Raw genomic sequence first — 25,338 nt, forward strand, 5'->3', positions numbered from 1 at the left:
AAACGAAGAAAAAATGACGAAGGCAAGAGATGAACGATGTATATAAAAGCAAGAGCTGCACCAGCTGCATTCTTTCTGCATGGCGACACAGTTTCGCGAATAATTTGGCAATAATTTTTTAATAATTGATCAAAAGTTTTATAAATAATTTTTCGCAGAGAGAGAAATTGAGACACAATTTGAATAACTGAAACAGTAAATTAAAATTAATTTCTGTCAAAAATATGAAATTAAATTTAGTTGCTATAAAGTGTATGAAAAAATTTTTTATTTATAATATTAATTCCTCAATTTTATGAATTTTTAATAAAAATGCGTCCACCAGTAATGTTACGAAAGATTGGGAACACTTAAAAAATATTTAGACACAGATATTAGAGAAAAATAAAATTAGAAAAATTAATTAAGGCTCCTGGGTGCTCACCGCGGCCATATTGGATTGTGACGTCAGAAGCGAGAAAGCACACGCTGAAAATTCTTAGATGCCATTTTTTAATGAAAAGATATTTCAATTAAACAGCACTTCAGATGGCTTTAGCACACTCTTAAAAAACCTCGAAAACTATCCTTTTCCCTTTATAATTAATCAACAGCTGTAAAATGATCGAGATATCAGACTTTGACATGCGGAATGTCTGCGCATGTGCAAAGACCAGACGGATTGGGCTTCATAATATTACATTTTACAGCTGTTGATTGATTATAAAGGGGAAAGGATAGTTTTCGGGGTTTTTTAAGAATGTGCTAAAGCCATCTGAAGTGCTGTTTCATCGAAATATATTTTTATTTCGAAATGGCATCTAAGAAATTTTAGCGTGTGTTTTCTCGCCTCTGACGTCACGATTTCGACATGGTCGACAAGGAGCCAGGAGCCTTAATTAAAGCGGTAAATTATAAAATTAATTTTTTAATTAAAAAACATTGACGCTTTTTAAAACTTGTTTATCTTTATTTCACTTCAAACAATATTGCACCATAGAAGACTGATTTTGGTTCGTTTTACGTTGTTCGATCAGCTGACTCTTTAATAAAGAAAGCTGTTTTTGACGATCGTTAATCGTTCCGAGGAAGATATTAAGCCTCTTAAGAGCCTCGTTAAGTATCGTTTCCGTGTGAACCTCGAAATAAGGACAGCTGGTCCAAACTGGCCCGTCATCCCAGAGCAGATCTAGCCCTCCGATTCTGGTCTCGCGACCGCTGAAGCGACCCTTCCCAGAGAAGAATTATCGATTTATTTGTGCAAAATATCCTTCTTTTCGTTAAGACTTTCATATAAAAATATTTTTATTAAAACAAAATGTTTTTATATCACACATACGCGCAATTTTTTTCTCCATTGTAAAAAAATTGGTTGTACCTCAAAGTCGAGGACGTTGAGGACGTCGTCGATCAGGTCGAACTTGAGGCGGTGGTCCTCGTTGTCGGTGCCTGTTAAGGCGGGGGACGCGTTGACTTCCAGCAGCCAAGGTCGCAGATCATCGTCGAGCAACACGTCGTAGCCGTAGAGCTCGAAACAGTTGCGATCCTGCATCATGGCTGGCTGCACTGCCAGTAGGCTTGCCATTATTACGCCTAAATAGGTATAAATACAAGTAGAAATATATGGAATGTACACAAAAAAGCGTTGAAACTTTAGTTGTAGTGACCCTTTAGTTGTACGAAAACTACGCGTTTTCGAAAAAATGTTAGGCAAAAGTTATAGGGTTTTAAAAAGTTTATTTACTGGGCTTATCAGTTTGACCTTGGATGACGCCGTCAAGATCAGGACAAGGTCACCTTGAATTTTTTAAATGGAACTAATCTTTTGGACATAAATATTGATTCCTCGTAATATTCGACATAAAAAGTTATAAGGATAAGATGACCAAAAAATGAATAGTTTACGAGATATTTTATACCTAAATTTGACACTAAGGGTATACATAAAAATATATTCATTTTTTAGTCATCTTACCCTTATAACTTTTTATGCCGAATATTACGAGGAATCGATTTATGTAATAAAAAAAAATAGGGTGGTTCCATTAAAAAAAATCAAGGTGACCTTGATGGCGTCATCCAAGGTCAGACTGATACGCCTAGTAAATAGACTTTTTTGAACCTAACTTTTGTCTGAAATATTTTTTTTTTTTTTCGAAAATATACGGGATGAATAATATAAAACGATCGATACACATATTTATAAAATATTATTATATTAGTAATTTTATAATTTGTTTATAGATTATTATTTTATAATTATTACATATTTTCTTTATAACAAAATAATATCACTATGAGTTACCTGTGATACGTTGCATCAAGTTTTCAACTACCTCCGTTCCGTGTTCAGCTATTAAATAATCTTTGAGTTTGCATAAAGCCCATTTGCAACCATCCCACTTATCATCCCATTTCCCATTTTGATTTTCTATTAAAGGGACATTTTCAACATTTTGACCGGCCTTCAGTTGTATCGCCATATTCGTCAAGTGTACTCTGTTGTCTTCAATATTTTCCAGATCGAATAATCGGCTACATAAACGAGCAAAACCTTCTCTAGCTAACCATACCTTCAGAGGGTGAAATGAAGTCACTAACACGTATATACGCAAGTCGAATTTTCGCCCTAAAATCAAAAAATTTATTCTCCGTTGTTGAATGGAGATGATATACAGGGTGTTTCTAAATGAATGCGAAAAGTTTTAGGAAATAATTCTTTGTCGAAAATTAAGGGGAGGTTTTTCATATAAACATATATTTCTCCCTGTATCTTCCCTGAAGAATTACACTTCTCCAAAGGGGGAGGTGAAAATTAGGTTTTCAATTTTTTTTCTAAAATTTTGGACAAGTTAAAAAAATGAAATTAGTGGATATTTTTCTCTAGTAAAAAGGATATTTATTAATAATTTTTTAATCTTCCCGTATCGTTATAAGGGAATGGAACTAACAACCCCTATGGAACTAATAACCCCTAATTTATATTTTTATTAGAACTTTTTAATCGTATCGTTATAAGGGAATGGAACTAACAATCCCTATGGAACTAACAACCCCTAATTTAAATTTTTATTAGAACTTTTTAATCGACCGAAATGTAATCATCTAAAAATATGCGTTAGAAAGCTTGACTCCTTTAAAAACTTTTTTATTTCTTTTATTTTTTCATAAAATCATCTAAAATTTTTCGCATTTATTTAGAAACATCTTATATGTAGAACAATAATGTTTGAAAGTTCTGAGACAAATAAAATCAAATTGAAACAGTTTAATATTAATATCAATTAAGTAATTTTTCACAATCTTGAGAACTTAATGCAATTTTTAAAATTAATTTGTAATGATCGATAATAATATCGATAATACAATTAACAATGTTTAAAATCATTTTAGTGGCAATCTTGAGACTTAATTAGTAACATTTACCATTAATTGTGCAAAATAAAATTAAAAATTAAAGTATGCTATGTTTTTTTCAGTATCTTATCTGCTCTATTTAGATATTTATTTATATTAGAGCATTTATATTATGTATATTTACATATTTATTATATTATTAGAGCAATTTGATGAGAAAAAAAATACATGCACGCACATATTTAATATAATATTAAAAAAATTATCATGTGCACAAACATACACACACAGGATATGTGTTAAAGTTATAATTATTACAATTAACATATTGACATATTAATGAAACATAATATCGCATTAGAAGATTTAAACTCAAACCTGCGACGAGATAAGGATTATCTATATATCTCTGAACAACATAAATCTCAGTTGGAGTTCCCGACTGTTGCGACTTGGTCTCTCTACTTTTCCATTCTGCCAGATCCTTCAGCTTCCTGAACAAAAAGATGCCTTTGCCTCGAGACCTCGCTGCTGGTTTGACGATCCATATAGCCCCGCGTTGCCTGCGATTTTTTTATCACACTGATTATAATCTCGTATTTAAATCACAAAATTTGACAATCTTATTTATGTGTCTTGAATATTTTTTTTCTATTTATTATTTGAATACGAATATGAAATTGTAATTTTATAAATTATTTCTGTAGGTAATTTTTTTCTATTTATAGCATTAAACGTTTTCATAGTTGTATATTTGTTTACATTTGTTATATAACATATATATTCATATTTAAAAATTATAGGAAAATCATGGAAAGTTTGATTTACAATTTTTGTAATATTGTAAATCAAATTTTCTATGATTTTCCTATGATTTTTAAATATGAATATATATGTTATGTAACAAATATACAACTATGAAAGCGTTTGATGCTATAGCAGAAAAAAATTATTATAGAAATAATTTATGCAGTTGAGATATACATAAAAAAATATAATATTTTTGAAATAAATATTTAAGCCCATATAGCCCCGCGTTGCCTGCGATTTTTTTATCACACTGATTATAATCTCGTATTTAAATCACAAAATTTGACAATCTTATTTATGTGTCTTGAATATTTTTTTTCTATTTATTATTTGAATACGAATATGAAATTGTAATTTTATAAATTATTTCTGTAGGTAATTTTTTTCTATTTATAGCATTAAACGTTTTCATAGTTGTATATTTGTTTACATTTGTTATATAACATATATATTCATATTTAAAAATTATAGGAAAATCATGGAAAGTTTGATTTACAATTTTTGTAATATTGTAAATCAAATTTTCTATGATTTTCCTATGATTTTTAAATATGAATATATATGTTATGTAACAAATATACAACTATGAAAGCGTTTGATGCTATAGCAGAAAAAAATTATTATAGAAATAATTTATGCAGTTGAGATATACATAAAAAAATATAATATTTTTGAAATAAATATTTAAGCCCATATAGCCCCGCGTTGTCTGCGATTTTTTTATCACACTGATTATAATCTCGTATTTAAATCACAAAATTTGACAATCTTATTTATGTGTCTTGAATATTTTTTTTCTATTTATTATTTGAATACGAATATGAAATTGTAATTTTATAAATTATTTCTGTAGGTAATTTTTTTCTATTTATAGCATTAAACGTTTTCATAGTTGTATATTTGTTTACATTTGTTATATAACATATATATTCATATTTAAAAATTATAGGAAAATCATGGAAAGTTTGATTTACAATTTTTGTAATATTGTAAATCAAATTTTCTATGATTTTCCTATGATTTTTAAATATGAATATATATGTTATGTAACAAATATACAACTATGAAAGCGTTTGATGCTATAGCAGAAAAAAATTATTATAGAAATAATTTATGCAGTTGAGATATACATAAAAAAATATAATATTTTTGAAATAAATATTTAAGCCCATATAGCCCCGCGTTGCCTGCGATTTTTTTATCACACTGATTATAATCTCGTATTTAAATCACAAAATTTGACAATCTTATTTATGTGTCTTGAATATTTTTTTTCTATTTATTATTTGAATACGAATATGAAGTTGTAATTTTATAAATTATTTCTGTAGGTAATTTTTTTCTATTTATAGCATTAAACGTTTTCATAGTTGTACATTTGTTTACATTTGTTACATAACATATATATTCATATTTAAAAATTATAGGAAAATCATAGAAAGTTTGATTTACAATTTTTGTAATATTGTAAATCAAATTTTCTATGATTTTCCTATGATTTTTAAATATGAATATATATGTTATGTAACAAATATACAACTATGAAAGCGTTTGATGCTATAGCAGAAAAAAATTATTATAGAAATAATTTATGCAGTTGAGATATACATAAAAAAATATAATATTTTTGAAATAAATATTATATTTTTTTATGTATATCTCAACTGCATAAATTATTTCTATAATAATTTTTTTCTGCTATAGCATCAAACGCTTTCATAGTTGTATATTTGTTACATAACATATAGCCCCGCGTTGCCTGCGATTTTTTTATCACACTGATTATAATTTCGTATTTAAATCACAAAATTTGACAATCTTATTTATGTGTCTTGAATATTTTTTTTCTATTTATTATTTGAATACGAATATGAAATTGTAATTTTATAAATTATTTCTGTAGGTAATTTTTTTCTATTTATAGCATTAAACGTTTTCATAGTTGTATATTTGTTTACATTTGTTATATAACATATATATTCATATTTAAAAATTATAGGAAAATCATGGAAAGTTTGATTTACAATTTTTGTAATATTGTAAATCAAATTTTCTATGATTTTCCTATGATTTTTAAATATGAATATATATGTTATGTAACAAATATACAACTATGAAAGCGTTTGATGCTATAGCAGAAAAAAATTATTATAGAAATAATTTATGCAGTTGAGATATACATAAAAAAATATAATATTTTTGAAATAAATATTTAAGCCCATATAGCCCCGCGTTGCCTGCGATTTTTTTATCACACTGATTATAATCTCGTATTTAAATCACAAAATTTGACAATCTTATTTATGTGTCTTGAATATTTTTTTTCTATTTATTATTTGAATACGAATATGAAATTGTAATTTTATAAATTATTTCTGTAGGTAATTTTTTTCTATTTATAGCATTAAACGTTTTCATAGTTGTATATTTGTTTACATTTGTTATATAACATATATATTCATATTTAAAAATTATAGGAAAATCATGGAAAGTTTGATTTACAATTTTTGTAATATTGTAAATCAAATTTTCTATGATTTTCCTATGATTTTTAAATATGAATATATATGTTATGTAACAAATATACAACTATGAAAGCGTTTGATGCTATAGCAGAAAAAAATTATTATAGAAATAATTTATGCAGTTGAGATATATATAAAAAAATATTATAATATTTTTGAAATAAATATTTAAGCGATAAAAAAGCTTATCTAACATGCGTTTCTATCTAATCTATCTACATACGTGTATATCTATTTTGATACTTTATTATAGACGAATAATATCAATACCTACTCATTTTCTGTTTTTTTCCATCCATTTCTTAGAACAAAAAAACAAAAGTTTCTAATACGATATAATATTAAGATAAAAAGAGGATATTAAATTAAAGTCAATTAGTTGGAATAGGATATTTTTAATTAAAATTAATAATCAAATTTGAAATAAATCAAAATTAATGGTGATTAATTAAGATTTAATTAATAATAAATCATAGAATAAGTAATTCTACTTGTGATATTCTTCGACGAACATCCGATAATCGCTGGGCAGCTCGAAGGTCACAGGCATAACTTCGCAGATGCGAGCCTCGGCTATTTTTCCGGCCCTCGTGAGGGCTTTCTTGTAACGTTTGAGATTGCGGCACAAGTAGTTTTTACGCGTGAGCTCATAATGGTTGCGGAAATGCGGTACCCGCTGGTGAGGAAGCAGTTTTTTCCGCTCGCCGTCCAAAGCCTGTCGTAAGACGTCGCCCGTATCGCACCACCACAGATGCCAGCTGATATCTTCGGAATCGACTATCTCGAAAAGCAAAGAAAAACAACACTCCAGTTACTCTCTCTTTCATTGTGCATATGAATTAATTTATGATTTTAATAAGATTACCCCTCCCCCCCCCTCACTCTCTCTCTATCTCACCCTTCTAAAAAATCTTTAATATATGTATATACGTATACAGGGTGTTTCTTAAACATATGTCAAAAATACAAAAGGTGATTCCTGAGGTCATTTTGAAAATTTATACCTCTGATAATTTTTCGAAAATCGCTTTGTTTCGAAGATACAGGGCGATAAAAATTTACAAGAAATACAATATTTTTAATTTTTATCAATACAATATTTTCTGGCATCACTGATAACGACAATAAAGAAGTTCTTTGAACACTACATTTAATAACTCTTACAGATATTAATTATTTTCTTATAAATTTTTATCGCCTTGTATCTTCAAAACAAAACAATTTTCAAAAAATCATCAAAGATATAAATTTATTCATAAAATGACCCAAGAAATCATCCCTTAAATTTTTGACATATGTTTAAGAAACACCCTGTATATTGTCTTAAAAAGAAAAAATAAAATATATCAACTTCACGGTATTTATATTCCTCCTAAAAACAATGTAATAAATATACAGGGTGTCCCTAAAGTCCTGCAACAGTCAAATATTTCGAAAACAAAGGCTTTTTGAAAAATGTTCCGAATTAAAGTTATAAGGCTTTAAGTGACGCATTAAATAGTATAATGTTAGTGTGACTATAAATAGCATTGTTAAATTTATTTTGAATTTTTTAATGGAAACCTCTATTTTTGATTGCACATTTTTGTAGCTTATCTCGAGAGCTTTTCAAAACGCTATAATAAAGTATTTTTTCATTCAGCTTTTCGAATTGTAATGCTTTTACAGTATTTTGACATAAAATATAAAATATCTTGTAAAACATTCAGTTTTCGATAATTTTACTTTAATACTTTTATGCATAAAATAATTAGACAAATCAATAAAGAAAACGCATAGTTATTTTTAAGAAAATGTATACAATTTACATTTTTTCTTAAAAATAATTATGCATTTTCTTTACACTAATCGATTGGTCTCATTATTCTGTGCATAAAAGCATTAAGGTAAGATTACCGAAAACTGAATGTTTTACAAAATATTTTGTATGTCATGTCAAAATACTGTATCTTTCAAGCTTCATAACTCAAATACTTAACGAAAAAAAACTTTATTATAGTGTTTTGGCAAGCTCTTAAAATGAGCTACAAGAATATGCATTGAAAAATAGGGATTTCCATTTAAGAAATTAAAGGTGACCTTCATGTGACTTTCAAATGATTATCCAAGGTCATATTAATGGTACCATCTTATGTTCCCCTTCGAACCAAACAACTTTTGTCTGAACCGTTTTTCCGTATCTTTCATATTTTTTGAGATATTTGCCTGGCTCATTTAAAATGGGACACTCTGTATATAAGGATGGCCCTAGTCTAAAAGACTATAATTGTGTAATTAATAATGCAATAAATAAAAAGGTTAAAATTCCTTATATAAAATAAACTAATATGTTAAAATCTTTTCTCCTCTTCTAAAATGAGCTACAAGAATATGCATTGAAAAATAGGGATTTCCATTTAAGAAATTAAAGGTGACCTTCATGTGACTTTCAAACGATTATCCAAGGTCATATTAATGGTACCATCTTATGTTCCCCTTCGAACCAAACAACTTTTGTCTAAACCGTTTTTCCGTATCTTTCATATTTTTTGAGATATTTGCCTGGCTCATTTAAAATGGGACACTCTGTATATGAGGATGGCCCTAGTCTAAAAGACTATAATTGTGTAATTAATAATGCAATAAATAAAAAGGTTAAAATTCCTTATATAAAATAAACTAATATGTTAAAATCTTTTCTCCTCTTCTAAAATGAGCTACAAGAATATGCATTGAAAAATAGGGATTTTCATTTAAGAAATTAAAGGTGACCTTCATGTGACTTTCAAACGATTATCCAAGGTCATATTAATGGTACCATCTTATGTTCCCCTTCGAACCAAACAACTTTTGTCTGAACCGTTTTTCCGTATCTTTCATATTTTTTGAGATATTTGCCTGGCTCATTTAAAATGGGACACTCTGTATATGAGGATGGCCCTAGTCTAAAAGACTATAATTGTGTAATTAATAATGCAATAAATAAAAAGGTTAAAATTCCTTATATAAAATAAACTAATATGTTAAAATCTTTTCTCCTCTTCTATTCCTCCGCACATGTTTTTAATAAATGTCTCTTTTCTTTCTCTCTATTTCTTTTCTCTTTTTATTGAATGAAATAGATTCTATGGGGTACATTAAAAACTTGATTAAATTACCTGGGTCCAACCTCTTGCCAACATCACCTTGAGCTGAGTCGAAGAGAAATCACAGCGGAATTTGACGATTTTGTCTTCATCGTCCTGCTTCTTCTTTGAGTCACAAGAATTTTTTTCTTTACGGGATAATTTGGTCATCCCCGAGGAAATAACTCGCAGTTTTTCCGGTATTTCCTGTCTGTTATTCATGACTTGTCGGAAGAACTTATTTAGACATATTGAGAATGATTCGCATTTATTCGTTAATATAGCGTGTCTCGAGAAATTCGATTCGTCTTTGTGCTTTAAATTGTAAATTCAAATTTTTATTTTATATATTAATATTGGGTCGAATTAATATATAATCGAATTAATATATAATATAATATATTAATATTATTTTATATATTAATTCGATCTTTCCAAGAATTTTATAATATCTTTTTAATTATAAATTTTTAATTCCAAAACATTTTATTAATTGATTCCTGTATACAGGATGCACAAAAATCCCTATTGAAACCCCTTAATTTTACGAAAACTACATTTTCGAAAAAAAGCTGCTACATAGTTGCAATTCACATATTTCGAAAAAAAGCTGCTAGTTGCAATTTACCTATTTTTTCTTGAAAATAACTACGTGTTTTCTTTACATTAATTGAGCCTCTCATTATTTTGTACATAAAACAGTATTGAGATAAGATTATTGAAAAATGAATTATGTTACGAGATATTTCATAGTTTATATAAGATTATGTCGAATTAAGGCTCCTGCATACTCACTGCAGCCATCTTGAATTGATGACGTCAGAAGCGAGAAAATATACGATGAAAATTCTTGCGACTTACGCTAAAATAAAAATGTTTTTCAATAAAATAGGGTTTGTAACCGATAGAACCGACTTGTAAAATATACTGAAAACTTACCTTTTGTTTGGGTAAGCAATAAATAACATTGTATATCTCGAATTGAATTGAGCCTAATCAAGGACGAAAACCCGCTGTTTGACAGGTATCGAAATTAAATAAATATTTGCTTTTACAAATTAAATTATAACAAAACGAGAGTCTTCGGTATATTTTAACACTATAACAAATATTTTAAAAATAGAAACACTGCACTAAAATGATAAATGACGCTGTAAGTCGCAAGAATAATTTATGTCATTTTCACGTTTTATAGTTTATAGTTTTGCCAAATGTGGCGCTGTCGTACAAATTTTACGGACTTGGCAATCGAGTATGCAGGAGCCTTAAAGTATAAAATATCTCGTAAACTATTCACTTTTTGGCCATCCTATTCTTATAACTTTTTATGCCAAATATTACGAGGAATCAATTTATGTAAAAAAAAATAGGGTGGTTCCATTTAAAAAATTCAAGACCTTGTTCTGATCTTGGCGGTCATTCGAGGTCAAACTAATAAACTTAATAAATAAACCTTTTTAAACCGCACTTTTGTCTGTCACATTTTTTGAAAATGCATAGTTTTAAGAGGCTTCAACAATTTTTGTTCACCCTGTATATTCATATACATAACTCACTCATAGCTCATTGGAGATTGGCTTAAGGAAAGTCAATGTCATTGCGAGTCTGAAAATATAATTGGCCACTGGCCGAGATCCTGTATTTTCCAACTCGCATTCAATTAGTCGCATTTTGTCCATCTCTAGTCGTCGGTGCACTTTCAGTGTCAAATACAGATTGTAGACTTTAAAATCGTTCTGTAAGGTGTATCGAAGGTGTTTTGAATGCCCAAATTCGCATTTTGTCTGTCGTGTTGCTTGCAACCTCTTAACTTCTTCTTAGGAAAATACTCTCGGAACGATAGATACGATTACATCGAATATATACCGCTCTATCAGGTGAATCTCTCTTGTAACACTTCGTAAAAGTTCATGTAAAATTTTACGTAACAATAAAAGAAATAAACATAACAATTATATGTATATAAATGAATACGTTATATGTAAAAATATTTCCTTTGTTATTATTATGGATACGTATTAGATATTATTGTTTTTTTGTAGAATTATTTTTTTATCTATTTTTTATCTTTTGTTATTTTTTTAAATTTTTTATCATACTATTAACATTTTATAATCCTATACAGGTGTCCCAAGATGTTAAATAACGCACTGCTATTTTTCGAAAACCAAGGCTTTCATCGAAAAATGTTTCATACAAAAACTGATTTTAAGGGGGCATCTTATTTTAAATATTTTTGAGATTTTGAGATTATTATTATTTTTTTAAACAAAACCATAATTTTCTTACATAACTTCATTCCTCGTAATATTTGGTATACAAATTTTTCAGAGTAAACAGTTGAAAAACGAATGGTTTACGAGATATTTTATGTTTCATTTTGACACATTTTAACAAAATATGAAATATAATATTTTTCGTTAATGTGATCTAATAATTTTCTGCATAGAATAATGAAATAAATCAATTAGTGTAAAAAAACATAATTACTTTTTTTTTTTTAAAAAAGAGTATGCAGTTGCACATTGCAAATTGAAATTTTTTTTATCACAAAAGCATGTTATTTCATATTTTTTGTTTAAATGTGTTTGTCAGAATGTAGGATAAAATAAACTATTCATTTTTCAAAGTTTTATATGAAACGTTTTTTGACGGAAACCTTGGTTTCCGAAAAATAGCATAACGCGTTATTTAAAATAAGACACCCTGTATACACATCTATTTAATTTACACATTAATTTAATTTAAAAAATTGAATTATTTTAATATTCTACAAGAGTTACTATATATTATTAAAAATTAAACATCTAATTTTTTTTACACGTATTATTTTTCTTATATAATATTTGTATGTAATAATTTCATGTGCAATAATGTAGAATATTTTTGTATATAGTATATATTATAGATTGGACAAATCTTACAGAACTGTGGTAAGAGAAATAAACTGGTAGTGCAAATAAAGTCCTAAAGTCCTTTCGCTAAATTTTTTTGACTCGCTTTGGTTGTAAACTTTCACGCGCATGCATTTGTAGTCGGATATATTTCATAATAAGATATTGATGACGAATGTGAAGAAATATCTGTACGTTATTATATTCAGGGATATTATCAGAGTTAAGGCTCCTGGGTGCTCACCGCGGCCATATTGGATTGTGACGTCAGAGGCGAGAAAGCACACGCTGAAAATTCTTAGATGCCATTTTTTAATGAAAAGATATTTCGATTAAACAGCACTTCAGATGGCTTTAGCACACTCTTAAAAAACCCCGAAAACTATCCTTTTCCCTTTATAATCAATCAACATCTGTAAAATGATCGAGATATCAGACTTTGACATGCGGAATGACTGCGCATGTGCAAAGACCAGACGGACTGGGCTTCATAATATTATATTTTACAGCTGTTGATTGATTATAAAGGGGAAAGGATAGTTTTCGGGGTTTTTTAAGAGTGTGCTAAAGACATCTGAAGTGCTGTTTCATCGAAACATTTTTTTATTTCGAAATGGCATCTAAGAAATTTTAGCGTGTGTTTTCTCGCCTTTGACGTCACGATTTCGACATGATCGGAAAGGAGCCAGGAGCCTTAATTATTATATTATTATTATTACTGAACATAATATCATTACTGTTAATTACTTCAATAAACTCAATTGAATAATAACAGATTGATGTTGAGCAAATCGAATTAAATAAATGCAGTCATTAATTGCATGTACTTATAACGTATCTCTTTTGTAAGATTGTTTTTTGCTTGATTTTCAGGTTGAAGCAGGTGACGTCATACTCAGGGTGAACGAAGTCGATGTCAACCGATTCAGTACGAAAGAAGGTGAGAACATTATAATAAATCTATATGATTGATCTCTAAATCATAAAAATTTATTCATTTTTAATTTAATTTTTGTTATTTTATTATCAATTTTTTTCCTGTACATATAAGATACACAAATTTACTTGCTATTTAAATATTGTGTCTGAATCGCATCAATATTATTATTTCTTTTATTATTATTTATAATATATAGAACAGCAATTAATATAAATTTGGTATCGTGTTTTTTTTTGCTTTTAATTATAAATATATATAATTAAATGAAAATAAGATTATAATATATAATTAAAATAATTACTAATTATTATTAAAATCAGACAATGGAAATTATTTAATACAGAAAGATAATATAATTAAAAGATTTTTAATATTGATAGATATGTAATATTGATATGATAATTTATCGAAAAAAGATAGCAAGCCAGCTAATTTCTTAAAATGCTTGTAATTTCGCTATTTGTTAAATCGGCTTGAATAAAGAATTCTTGAACCTCGATAGTCTTTTTTGCAAATAATATTATTTATAAATAACTACAATCGCGGAATATTTTTTTCGTAATATTATTTTGTTTTACGTAAAAAAATTTATACATATGTGCTTCTAAATCTATTTTATCTTCTTTCCAATCTTTTTATTACCGTTTTGTACCATATTTTCGTCAGCTTTTTAAAAATAGTCGTTTTCCAAAAAATAAAAAATTAATGAAACAAATATTTCAAAACTGTCACAATTTGATAGAAAGCAATTATTAACAAAAAATATATTTACAGATATAACTTTTAATTGAAGTTTTAGAACTCAAAAACAAATTGTAATATGTTGATTTTTGTGTTTGTCAAATGACTTTTATATTAAAACTTTATCAAAGGAAAGTTTGAAGAAAAACATTGTTATTTTTATTATTATTACGTCTCAATAATATAATACAAAATAAGTAAATTTTCATAAATTTATTTTGCTGTACTTTTGGGACACTCTTGGTATTCTCTAGATGCGATCTTTTCATGCATGTTTTGAGAGCCATCTTCTTTTTTGCGTTTATATTTTGTCATAAATTAGACGTTATTCATGAAACACAATTTGACATAATACAATATAAACGATAATGAATTAATCAAGATTTTAGTCTCGTCAATCGTGACATGACCATCGAAATCGAACTTGATAATACGTCAGAAAATAGAATTTGTAAGATAATTTGTTAAACATATAATTTCGTTTAATTACTGAATAATTATATTATATTATATATAATTGTATTTATTATATTGTATTCAATATATATGATACAGAGTCTTAAATTATCTATAACTTATAAATTGTCTTTGTTACAAAATAAATTTTATTTTATAAACTTTCTTACATTATCTGCTGAAAATAATTCAACATAAATATTTAATAGAATTTGGTAAGAATGTGTGATCATATATTATTACTAAATAACATTATTTATTAATGGAAGAAATAAATTGTTATTAATGTTTTAAAATAACACACACGTGCGCAAACACACATTTGCATACATAAAATAAGACATAAAATATAAAAAAGAAGAGAAGGAGAGGAAAAGTATATAAATGTAGATTTAGATTTGAAAGTTGTTTTCCATTTTCTGTTGTTGATCTGTTTCAGTATTGAAATGTTTGCGGCTCTCTTCGGATCCCGTCACTCTAAAACTACGAAGGGGTAAGTCAGAATTCTTGAATAACACTCGATCACGATTTAAGGAAGCTTTTAGTTTTTTTATTATACGGCAAAATAATTTGTCTACGGATATATAAATAATTAATATGTCCATATATATTAATTTAACTATATTTAATTATATTGACATATAATTATATTAATTTGTGTGTGTGTGTGTGTGTATGCTATATATTAAAACTGCTAATATATCTCATATTAAAATTCAAATTATATTATTTAAATATTTTATATACATATATATATGTATATATATATATAATATTTTTTATATAATATATATATTATATTATAAAAAATATAATATAATATATATATATATAATAAAATTATATAATAATATAAAATATAATAATATAAAAAAATTATATTAATAAATTAATATAATTTTTTTTATATTATTTTATATATATATATATATATATATATATTATATTCGCATGTGTGTATAACTTTATTCTGTAAATAAGAATTTTTCTTCTTTATCTAATATTTCATTATCTTTTTATATAATACTTTTCTCGATAAATATTTATCTTTAGACAATCAGGCCGAAAAGAAAAAATCCCGGCTCTCGATCGGAAAACGAGGTTCATTCTATATCATTTGACGTAATAATATGTTTTGCGTGTAATAATTGCAAATCTCTATGTGGCTTGTAAACTATACAATTACAGATCTCGTTTGTCAGTTATTTTTTTTTTTATTCACTCAAATGGCTAAATTTTCACTTGTTAGTAATTTTTTTAATAAACAATCAGCGACGGCTAAAATTTTTTTAAAGATTATTCAGGATCGTGGCCTTACCAACATATGACAGCCGGAAGTCTTTTGGGCCTGATCGTGTAAAGGTGAATATTATACTTATTCCTATATAATATTATACAGGGTAGCCGATTTTAAATGACGCGGGCAAATATCTCGAAAAATATGAAAGATAAGGAAAAAACGTTTTAAACAAAATTTGTATGGCTTCAAGGGGGACAAAGATAAAGACAAAGATTTGACCTTGGATAGTTGTTTGAAGGTCACGTGGAGGTTATTTTCAATTTCTTAAATGGAACCTACTATTTTTCATTGCATATTCTTGTAGCTTATCTCGAGAGCTTTCCAAAACACTATAATAAAATATTTTTCTCAGTACTTTTTGAGTTATATAAGGCTTGAAGTTAACAATTTATTGACATAAAATGTAAAATATCTTGCAAAATATTCAGTTTTCGGTAATCTTACCTTAATACTTTTATGCACGGAATAATGAGACCAATCAATTGGTGTAAAGAAAACAGATAATTGTTTTTAAAAAAGTATGTAATTTGCCACAAACTTTGTTTGAAACGTTTTTCCGTATCTTTTATATTTTTCGAGATATTTGCCTGCGTCATTTAGAATGAGCCACCCTGTATATTTCTCTCTTATTTTATAAAATTTCTTTTTAACGTATATCATGCAAATACACATACGCTGTTTATTACAATAAAACCAAACATAAAATAAAAACAAACACTATGCATCACGAGAGGCTGATGAACTGTCTCGTGATCGAGAGAGCGATCTAATGATAGATTACACACCGTCGCGACGTGTTCTTGAACCTGACACCGTAATAATAATAGAATTAATGTTGTAACAACTGTCGCGGTTAATGCGATAAACGGAGGAAGTTAACGCGCCCACCCTGTGGAAGGGAATGGGATGACCGATGACCAAAGGCGCGCGATTATCCGCATAGACGACCTTCAATCGATGCGTGAGAGTGATAAATGATTTTCTGCCAGACGAGTACATCGATCCCTCGAGAGATGCTCTCTTTTTCATGTCTTTTTTTCCTGCAATTTTTTCTATAGAATATTTTATTCTTATATTATATTATCTGCATTAATTTTATTCAATTAGCTTGAAGCAGATTTATTAAAATTGGTTAATTTGAATTTTTATTGACAATAATTATTTGTCAGATAATGAGCGGAGAGATCTTGTTATTAAGTTTTTCGCATTTTGTTGCAGTTTTCATAAAAGTTTTTATTACATTATTATTTTTATTAGATAAATTAATTTGTAAAATAATATAATAATAATTTTAATGTAATATTATCAATGTAATATATTTTGTAATATATAATGGTATTATTATTGACAATAATGGTGATTAATTTTAATGATTTTACTAAATATTATATTTTTTTTATGAATTTCTAATCAAATCTATAGCAAAATTTCCAAGGCATGTTTTTTTTTAATTACAAGTGATTGAGATAAAAGAAGAACTATTCTAAGGCAAACTAAGTTTTAATTATCAGAGTGAAGAGATATTTAAATATTTTACAATTAATTTTAAATAAACTTTAATAGAATTTGAATTTGTGATCCGATTATAAAAATATAATTGGAAAATTATTTGATATTTTTGCTAAGAAAATACCGATATAAAAAATCGCGAAATCTATTTAGACAGAATATATACGTTTAGTATTCCTTATGTAATATAAATATAATAACATTATACATATACAGCGGGTGTTTCTAAATAAGTGCGAAAAATTTTAGGAGATGATTCTTTGTCGAAAATTAAGAGGTTTTTTTTATATAAACATATACTCCTATATCCCTCCCTGAGGAGTTACACTTCTTCAAAGAGAAAGGTGAAAATTAGATTATTTTTTTTCTTGAAAACTATCGATTTTACGAAAAAAATAAAAAAAATAAAAAAGTTTCTAAAGGAATGAAGCTTTCTAACGCATATTTTTAGATGATCACATTTCGATCTCCGTTGAAAAGTTCTAATAAAAAATTGAATAGAGGTTGTTAGTTTCATCCCCTTATAACTTTCACGGGGTCCTTCAAGGTCACGTGAAAGTTATATCAATATAGCCACATAATAGACCATTTGATTTTCTAAAACTTTTGTATTTAACATTTTCTTCCATAGTCATTATTTTCCAAGATATCTGACCATTACGGAATTTTTTGCCATTACTGTATATAATGTAAAGATTTTTAGAAGTGTGCAATGTTGTTCTTAGATGATTTTAAAATTAACTAGATAAAGATGAGATGAAAATATGTAAATTTATCTTAAATAAGATGAACATGATTTTGTTTTAATATATCTAGATAAAAGATAAAATTATATGATTCATCTCTAGATAACTTCCAGATAATATTGTTTTTAAGACCGCTATGTAAACACAGTTATAAAAAAAATGTAAATTATAAAAGGGGGATATAAAAATATAATCATATACTTTTATTTATAAATTTTTATCACTTACTGCTTAAGTTCTACTACTTAAGTATTTTTATGTGCTATGACTCTAAACCAAATTATCTGAACATATACGTCTAGATAATTTAGTAAAGATAACACTTTTTTTTCATCTTAGATGCAGATATAGATAATACATATTTTTATTATCTATATATAAAGATAAGATGATGCCGATAAAACTCTATCAATCTAGATGATTATCTATATAATTTTATTTAGATAACAGCAAATACTGAAAGTGTGTTTTGTGTGTATGTGTATGTGCGCGCGCGCATTTATGTATTCAAATGTATGCATATATGTATATAAAAGAAAAATTACATAGATCCTGCGGTGAAGGCGCACGTCCGTCGCCTTCTTTCTCCCGGGCAACCCTCAAACGATGAGGACACAGAATCCTCGAACGCTATCCTGACGAATAACCCCAAGAACGCCGCATCTTCCGGCAATGTAGAGAGCAAGGAGTTCGGCAAGACGCCGGAAATGTCTGCGGACTCGTCGTCGATGCCGGTAGCATCGACGAGAAGCAACGGCTCGTACAGCGATGCCTCTATCTCGTCGGAATTGGAGGCTCTCTTGCCGCCCGTGGACCACTTTAAGGAAGAGGAGAGAACCCAATGGGAGCCCCTCTCCGCTGAGAAATTTCCTCGGCAAAAAAATACGCCTAGGTATCAATTTAGAATGATTATACACGCATTTTATTTTACTTATAAGTGAAGAAAGAGAAGAATCGATCAAAACTAAGAGAAATATCCTATTTATATATATGAAATTAAGGAAACTCGATGGTACTGATATATCGTGCCAGTAATAAGACGCATCATTATCCATTTATCAGGTTCGAGGCATACATGATGACCGGCGACCTAATGTTGAATCTCTCGCGCACTCAACAAAGCAGTAATCTTCTACCCAAGCAGCATCAGCAGCGCAAGATCGACTCTCTTAGGTACAACCAACCCAGTCACCAACATACCACCAGCACCACCGTCACCACCACCAGTATTCATCATAATCACAATCACCATCACCATCATCGCCATCACAACTCAGTACCCAGCAGTCCCAATGAGACTCAGCTGGCTTATCAGTATCACCATCATCATCGAGGAAGCGCTTATAAAGCTTCCAGTTCGGCCAGCACGTCACCCGTGAGCGCCGCCAGGCGTGACGGAATGCAGAGCACCTCGGGAGCCCTGGTCCAGGTCGATCCTAGCAAGAATACTCCTTCGAGCTTCGGTTTCGTCCGTACATCACGATCGGAGGATCATCTACAGTTCCAGAAAGATCCCTCGATGAGCGCCGTGGACATCGACATCGACGACGATGTCACCTCGAGCTTGAATACGCTGTTAGACCCGCGGCCGGAAGGCCTAATGCCGAATGAACGTATCGTCTGGACGTACAACGCGCCCGTCAGCTCACCAGTCGCCTCTTGTTGTCAAAACGGCGGTTCTTCATCCTCGTCCTCCTCCTCTTCATCCTCTTCGACGAGCCCTCAGCGTTCTCTATCCCCCGCCTCTCCCACCTCCGTCTCGTCCTCTGTCATGTCCTCCAACTCTGGCTCCCGCAGGTTTCCGCTGGTGCAGACAATTCCTGGGATCTCCGGCGCTCCAGGAGGTCATCTTCCCGCTAATGGCGATCTCAGTCAGTCGGAGGCCATCAGCAACATGTCTAGCCCGGATTACAATGACGAAGAAACGATGGATATTCTTAGCGCGAGGGATATCATGATGGTTAGCGACCCCAGCGATAGCGATTCTACCATCTTGGCGAGTGAACCACCTCAGAGGAGACTAAAAGCTAATCCTCAGGATGCTGGGGAACATAGGATAGTGATTCAGGTAAAGGGGCCCGATAAGGAAACTCCAAGGAATACGAGTCCTAGACAGGCAAGGAGAAGAGGAAACCCTGTCGGGGATTTGGTGCCGCCTATTACATCCCAAAACCTGCAAAGAAATCAATCCGGAGTTCCGGGGATCCCTAATATCACTGCAGGATCTGTAGCACCCGAATGCGTAGGTTATCAGGTATATTATTTAGTATATTATTATAGGTATATTATTTAGTGTGTGTATAATATTTTATTATTAATTTATCATCGAAAATTTAGGAATTGAAGGAGTGCGAAGATGAGAAAGAGGTCCTGAGTAGTGGACTCACGTACGACGAACAAAAGGGACACGGAGGTGCGTCGCCTCCGCAGTCGGCTGATGAAGAAAGTGACATCGAGAGTCTGCACAGTTTTCACTACAGCCCAAAAGCAGTAGACCTACCCTCTGCTGTCCGACTAGCCAAACGCCTTTATTCTCTGGACGGCTTCAAAAAATCCGACGTCTCTAGGCATTTAAGCAAAAAGTAAGCTTTCTACGCGTATCTTATAGGATTCTGGCACATAAAACATCAAAGGACCCCGTACTAATTCAATGGAAAATGGCTTTCCGTCGAATTGGTCGAATTTTTAATATGTTGTAATTTAAGGTATTCTGATCAAAGGATGTAATAGCCAGTCAAACATGAAAAACAACTCGCAGAGCTCGAGTTTTTCGTATTTGATTGACTGTAAATTAGTAACCGTCTATTATTTTGCTTTGAGCCCATTACACTTTTTGTTCAGCAGATCGTAAATTACAACATATGAGAAAACCAGCTGATCTCACCAAGATTCAATTTCATCTAATGATTTTATATAGGTTCAAAAAACCCTGCACTAATCCTATATAAAATTGAATCTTGGTAAGATCAACTAGTTTTCTCATATGTTGTAATAATTTATGATTTGCTGAACAAAAAATGTAATAGGCTCATAGCTAAATAATAGATGGTTATTGATTTACAGCCAGTCAAACACGAAAAACTCTAACTCTGCGAGTTGTTTGACTGGTTGTAACTCAGTAACTGTCCGTTATTTAACTTTGAAGCTACTACATCTTTTGATCAGAATGCCTTAAACTACAAAACATATCAAAAATTCAGCCAATTCAGCCATTTTCCATTTTGAATTAGTGCGAGATCCTTTCGAAGGACCTTTCAATTTTGATAATGAATACGTGATATTTTTTTCTGTGTTTGTAGCAACGATTTTAGCAGAGCTGTGGCAGAGGAATATCTGCGCTATTTCAACTTTGAAAGGGACACGTTGGATGTAGCTCTCAGAAAGTTTCTCGCTCAATTCTCTCTGATGGGAGAAACCCAGGAAAGGGAGAGAGTCTTGGTACATTTTTCCAAAAGATATCTGGACTGCAATCTCGGTAGTTTCAACTCTCAAGGTAAAATATGCTTTGGAATATTACATTATTAAATAATTAGATATATTTATTTGTCTCCTATGTAAAAGAGAGAGATAAAATATTATTAAACAAATATTAAATATTTATGGAGAAATATTAAATAATACACTCTTTTAGCTTATAGATTAAAATTATTAAATAATATTTGATATTTAGATGCGGTTCACACATTGACTTGCGCGATAATGCTGCTCAACACGGATCTGCATGGTCAAAATATCGGCCGAAAGATGTCTTGCTCGGATTTTATCGATAATTTATCGGCGCTCAATGACGGCGATAACTTTCCGCGCGAGGTTCTTAAGCAGCTCTACAATGCCATCAAGTCCTTTCCTCTCGAATGGGCCCTGTAAGCAATTAAGAAGCGCATATATAAAATATTTAATATAATTTATTACATAATAAATTTGTCTCGTTTAAAATAATAATTAATTACATTCTTCGGCGCGATTAAGTTCCAAATAATTTCTCGTGGGATATTGAGAAATAATAAATATTATATAATGTAATATTTTATATATATTTATATCTATAATATTATATATTTATATCTTTTAAAGAAAGTGAGAATAACTAAAATTTTGGGATTTTAACTTATTTTTCAAATAAACTTTACTTTTTTCTATTAATTTAGGGACGAAGAGGGGGATGAAACGACGAACCAGATGATTCAGCAGGGCGATGGTACGACGGCGATCGTCGGTACCGGAAATCCGTTCCTCGATGTGCCAAATGTAACGGGTGCCACGGAATTCAAAAAGGGTTACGTTATGCGCAAATGTTGTTACGACTCCAACGGCAAAAAAAGTACATATACGCATTTTTTCTTAAATTTATTTATTTTTTATAACAAAATATTAAGCACTCGAAACGCTGCTCGTATATAATAATCTCGTACGTTGTTTTTTTTTACATAAAACAAATGTTGCAGCTCCATTTGGCAAACGAGGCTGGAAGATGTACTATTGTACACTGCGCGAGCTCGTGCTATACTTACACAAGGACGAGCATGGCTTCCGTAACGACAGTTTACACAACGCCATACGTATTCATCATGCGCTGGCTACCAAAGCGACCGACTACACGAAGAAGCAGCATGTCTTCCGATTGCAAACGGCCGACCAGGCCGAGTACCTTTTTCAGACGAGGTCAATATACTTTCTTGATTTAAAAAAAAAATGTCTACACGTTAAGGCTCCTGGCTTCTTGCCGACCATGTCGAAATCGTGACGTCAGAGGCGAGAAAACACACGCTAAAATTTCTTAGATGCCATTTCGAAATAAAAAAATATTTCGATGAAACAGCACTTCAGATGGCTTTAGCACACTCTTAAAAAACGCCGAAAACTATCCTTTTCCCTTTATAATCAATCAAGCTGTAAAATGTAATATTATGAAGCCCAGTCCGTCTGGTCTTTGCACATGCGCAGTCATTCCGCATGTCAAAGTCTGATATCTCGATCATTTTACAGATGTTGATTGATTATAAAGGGAAAAGGATAGTTTTCGGGGTTTTTTAAGAGTCTGCTAAAGCCATCTGAAGTGCTGTTTAATCGAAATATCTTTTCATTAAAAAATGGCATCTAAGAATTCTCAGCGTGTGCTTTCTCGCCTCTGACGTCACATCCAATATGGCCGCGGTGAGCACCCAGGAGCCTTAATATGCAAAATATTTATAGCAGAGGATTAAATGAAATTTTAAATTGAATTGAATTGTGACTATATCAGAGATTAGGATTGGTTATCTTATAATGATTGTGCTTGATTATATAATTATTTTTATACGTATATTTATAATTGTATAATTGTATAATCGTAATTTTCTCTGATTATAATTCAGTTTCTGTTTTAATTTAAATTTAAATTAATTTAATTTAAAGACTTTCAATTTGATATGATTTTAAGAGACGAATATACAGAGTATCTCATTTTAAATGAGCTAGGCAAATATTTCAAAAAATATGAAAGATACAGACAAACGTTTCACACAAAAATTATTTGATCGAAGGACATAAGATGGTGCCATTGATGTGACCTTGGCTAATCGTTTGAAGATCACATGAAGGTCACTTTCAATTTCTTAAATGGAAACTATTTTTCAATACATATTCTTGTAGCATAGTAAAAATAACTATGCGTTTTCTTTACACTAATTGATTTGTCTAATTATTTTAAGCATAAAAATATTAAGATTACCGAAAACTGAATGTTTTACAAGATATTTTGTATTTTATGTCAAAAAAATACTGTAAACTTCAAGCATTATAATTCGAAAGGCACTGAATGAAAAAATAATTTATTATAATGTTTTGAAAAGCTCTTAAGGTAAGTTACATGAATATGTAATAAAAAATAGGGGTTTCCATTAAAAAATTTTAAAGTGAATTTTCGGTGGCCTTAACAATGCTATTTATATAGTCACACTAATATTACCTACTACTTAATTGCGCCATTTAAAACCCTATAACTATATTTTATTTGAAACATTTTTCTCGAAAAGCCTTTGTTTTCGGGATATTTAACTGTTGCAGGATTTGTGGGACACTCTGTATAATTATTTTTATATCTATATTTGTAATTGTGTAATCGTAATCTGATTATAATTCAGTTTGACTTTTAATTTTATATGATTTTAAGAGATGAATATATGTATATATAATTTATTGATATATATCTACACAGTGATTCGAAGGAGCTGCAATCGTGGATAGATACGATCAATTTCGTGTGCGCCAGTTTTTCGTGTCAACCACTAGCAGGTGCTGTCGGCTCTCAGCGCAAGTTCCAGCGTCCGTTGCTGCCATGTAGCCATACTAAATTAAATTCCGTGAGTATTATCCCATTTTTTTAGTTTTCTTTAAGCATACAAGAGAGTTTAATAATAGCGTTTTCGAGCATAGCAGGTTTGCTCGCTCTGAGAGCGATTAATGACGTCATTGACCAATCACAGCCATTTATTCTTCAGAGAAATCGCTCTCAGAGCGAACAAATCTGCTATGTTCGAAAACACTATAAGAGAGGGATAAAAAGCTTTATGATAAGATAAACTATCTGTGTAAATCCTGCCAATTAAATCATAAGTAGTGATTGATTCTAACATAGATTGATTTATATATGCACACATACATACATATATAAATTAATATGTTAAGATCAATTACTTCGGAAAACTTGAATGACATATGACTGATGTTGATATAATATTTCTCTTTTGTTTTGGATTCTATATTTATCCCTTGAAATATTAACATGATTAAGAGAATCAATTTATATTTATATACTAAATCCATTTTTTAAAAATAATAGGTTTTAATTCCTCGCACCGTAAATTTGTGAGGAAAGAATATTAAAAATAGAGCGTTATAATTTTCTTTCTCTCTCTCTTTCTTCTTCCTTTTTTTCTTTTTCTTTCACTCTCTCTATCTCTGATATCTTTTTATATGTGACGAATAATTATGGCATT

General features: G+C 29.8%; 2 protein-coding genes across 6 annotated transcripts in view; one reads left to right on the forward strand and one right to left on the reverse strand.

The window, feature by feature from the left end:
* Efa6 (Exchange factor for Arf 6) overlaps window positions 1-25,338 on the forward strand; it is a 35,572-nt gene that overhangs the window by 3,804 nt on the left and 6,430 nt on the right. For 3 of the 5 annotated variants that reach the window (XM_083039458.1, XM_083039432.1, XM_083039466.1), the window contains exons 2-11: window positions 13,543-13,609; window positions 15,246-15,299; window positions 18,911-19,253; window positions 19,424-20,615; window positions 20,699-20,943; window positions 21,661-21,854; window positions 22,032-22,224; window positions 22,510-22,682; window positions 22,807-23,023; window positions 24,558-24,702. In XM_083039458.1, coding sequence (XP_082895584.1) covers window positions 13,543-13,609; window positions 15,246-15,299; window positions 18,911-19,253; window positions 19,424-20,615; window positions 20,699-20,943; window positions 21,661-21,854; window positions 22,032-22,224; window positions 22,510-22,682; window positions 22,807-23,023; window positions 24,558-24,702 — 2,823 coding nt within the window. Of the gene's footprint in view, window positions 1-11,443; window positions 11,653-13,542; window positions 13,610-15,245; window positions 15,300-18,910; window positions 19,254-19,423; window positions 20,616-20,698; window positions 20,944-21,660; window positions 21,855-22,031; window positions 22,225-22,509; window positions 22,683-22,806; window positions 23,024-24,557; window positions 24,703-25,338 lie in introns of those variants that run through there. The other 2 variants (XM_083039449.1, XM_083039440.1) reach the window with 2 other exon arrangements.
* On the reverse strand, window positions 951-9,997 carry LOC145939829 (putative tubulin polyglutamylase TTLL9). Its single transcript, XM_083044461.1, has 6 exons — window positions 9,809-9,997; window positions 7,163-7,452; window positions 3,715-3,899; window positions 2,285-2,608; window positions 1,358-1,572; window positions 951-1,208 (listed from the first exon to the last, which is right to left on the reverse strand). The coding sequence occupies exons 1-6, from the start codon at window positions 9,995-9,997 to the stop codon at window positions 954-956; spliced, it is 1,458 nt and encodes a 485-aa protein (XP_082900587.1). The 3' UTR covers window positions 951-953.

The sequence above is a fragment of the Prenolepis imparis genome, unplaced genomic scaffold (assembly GCF_030444845.1).
Source record: "Prenolepis imparis isolate NDT839.2.m4 unplaced genomic scaffold, iyPreImpa1.0 SCAF_1, whole genome shotgun sequence".
NCBI lineage: Eukaryota > Metazoa > Arthropoda > Insecta > Hymenoptera > Formicidae > Prenolepis > Prenolepis imparis.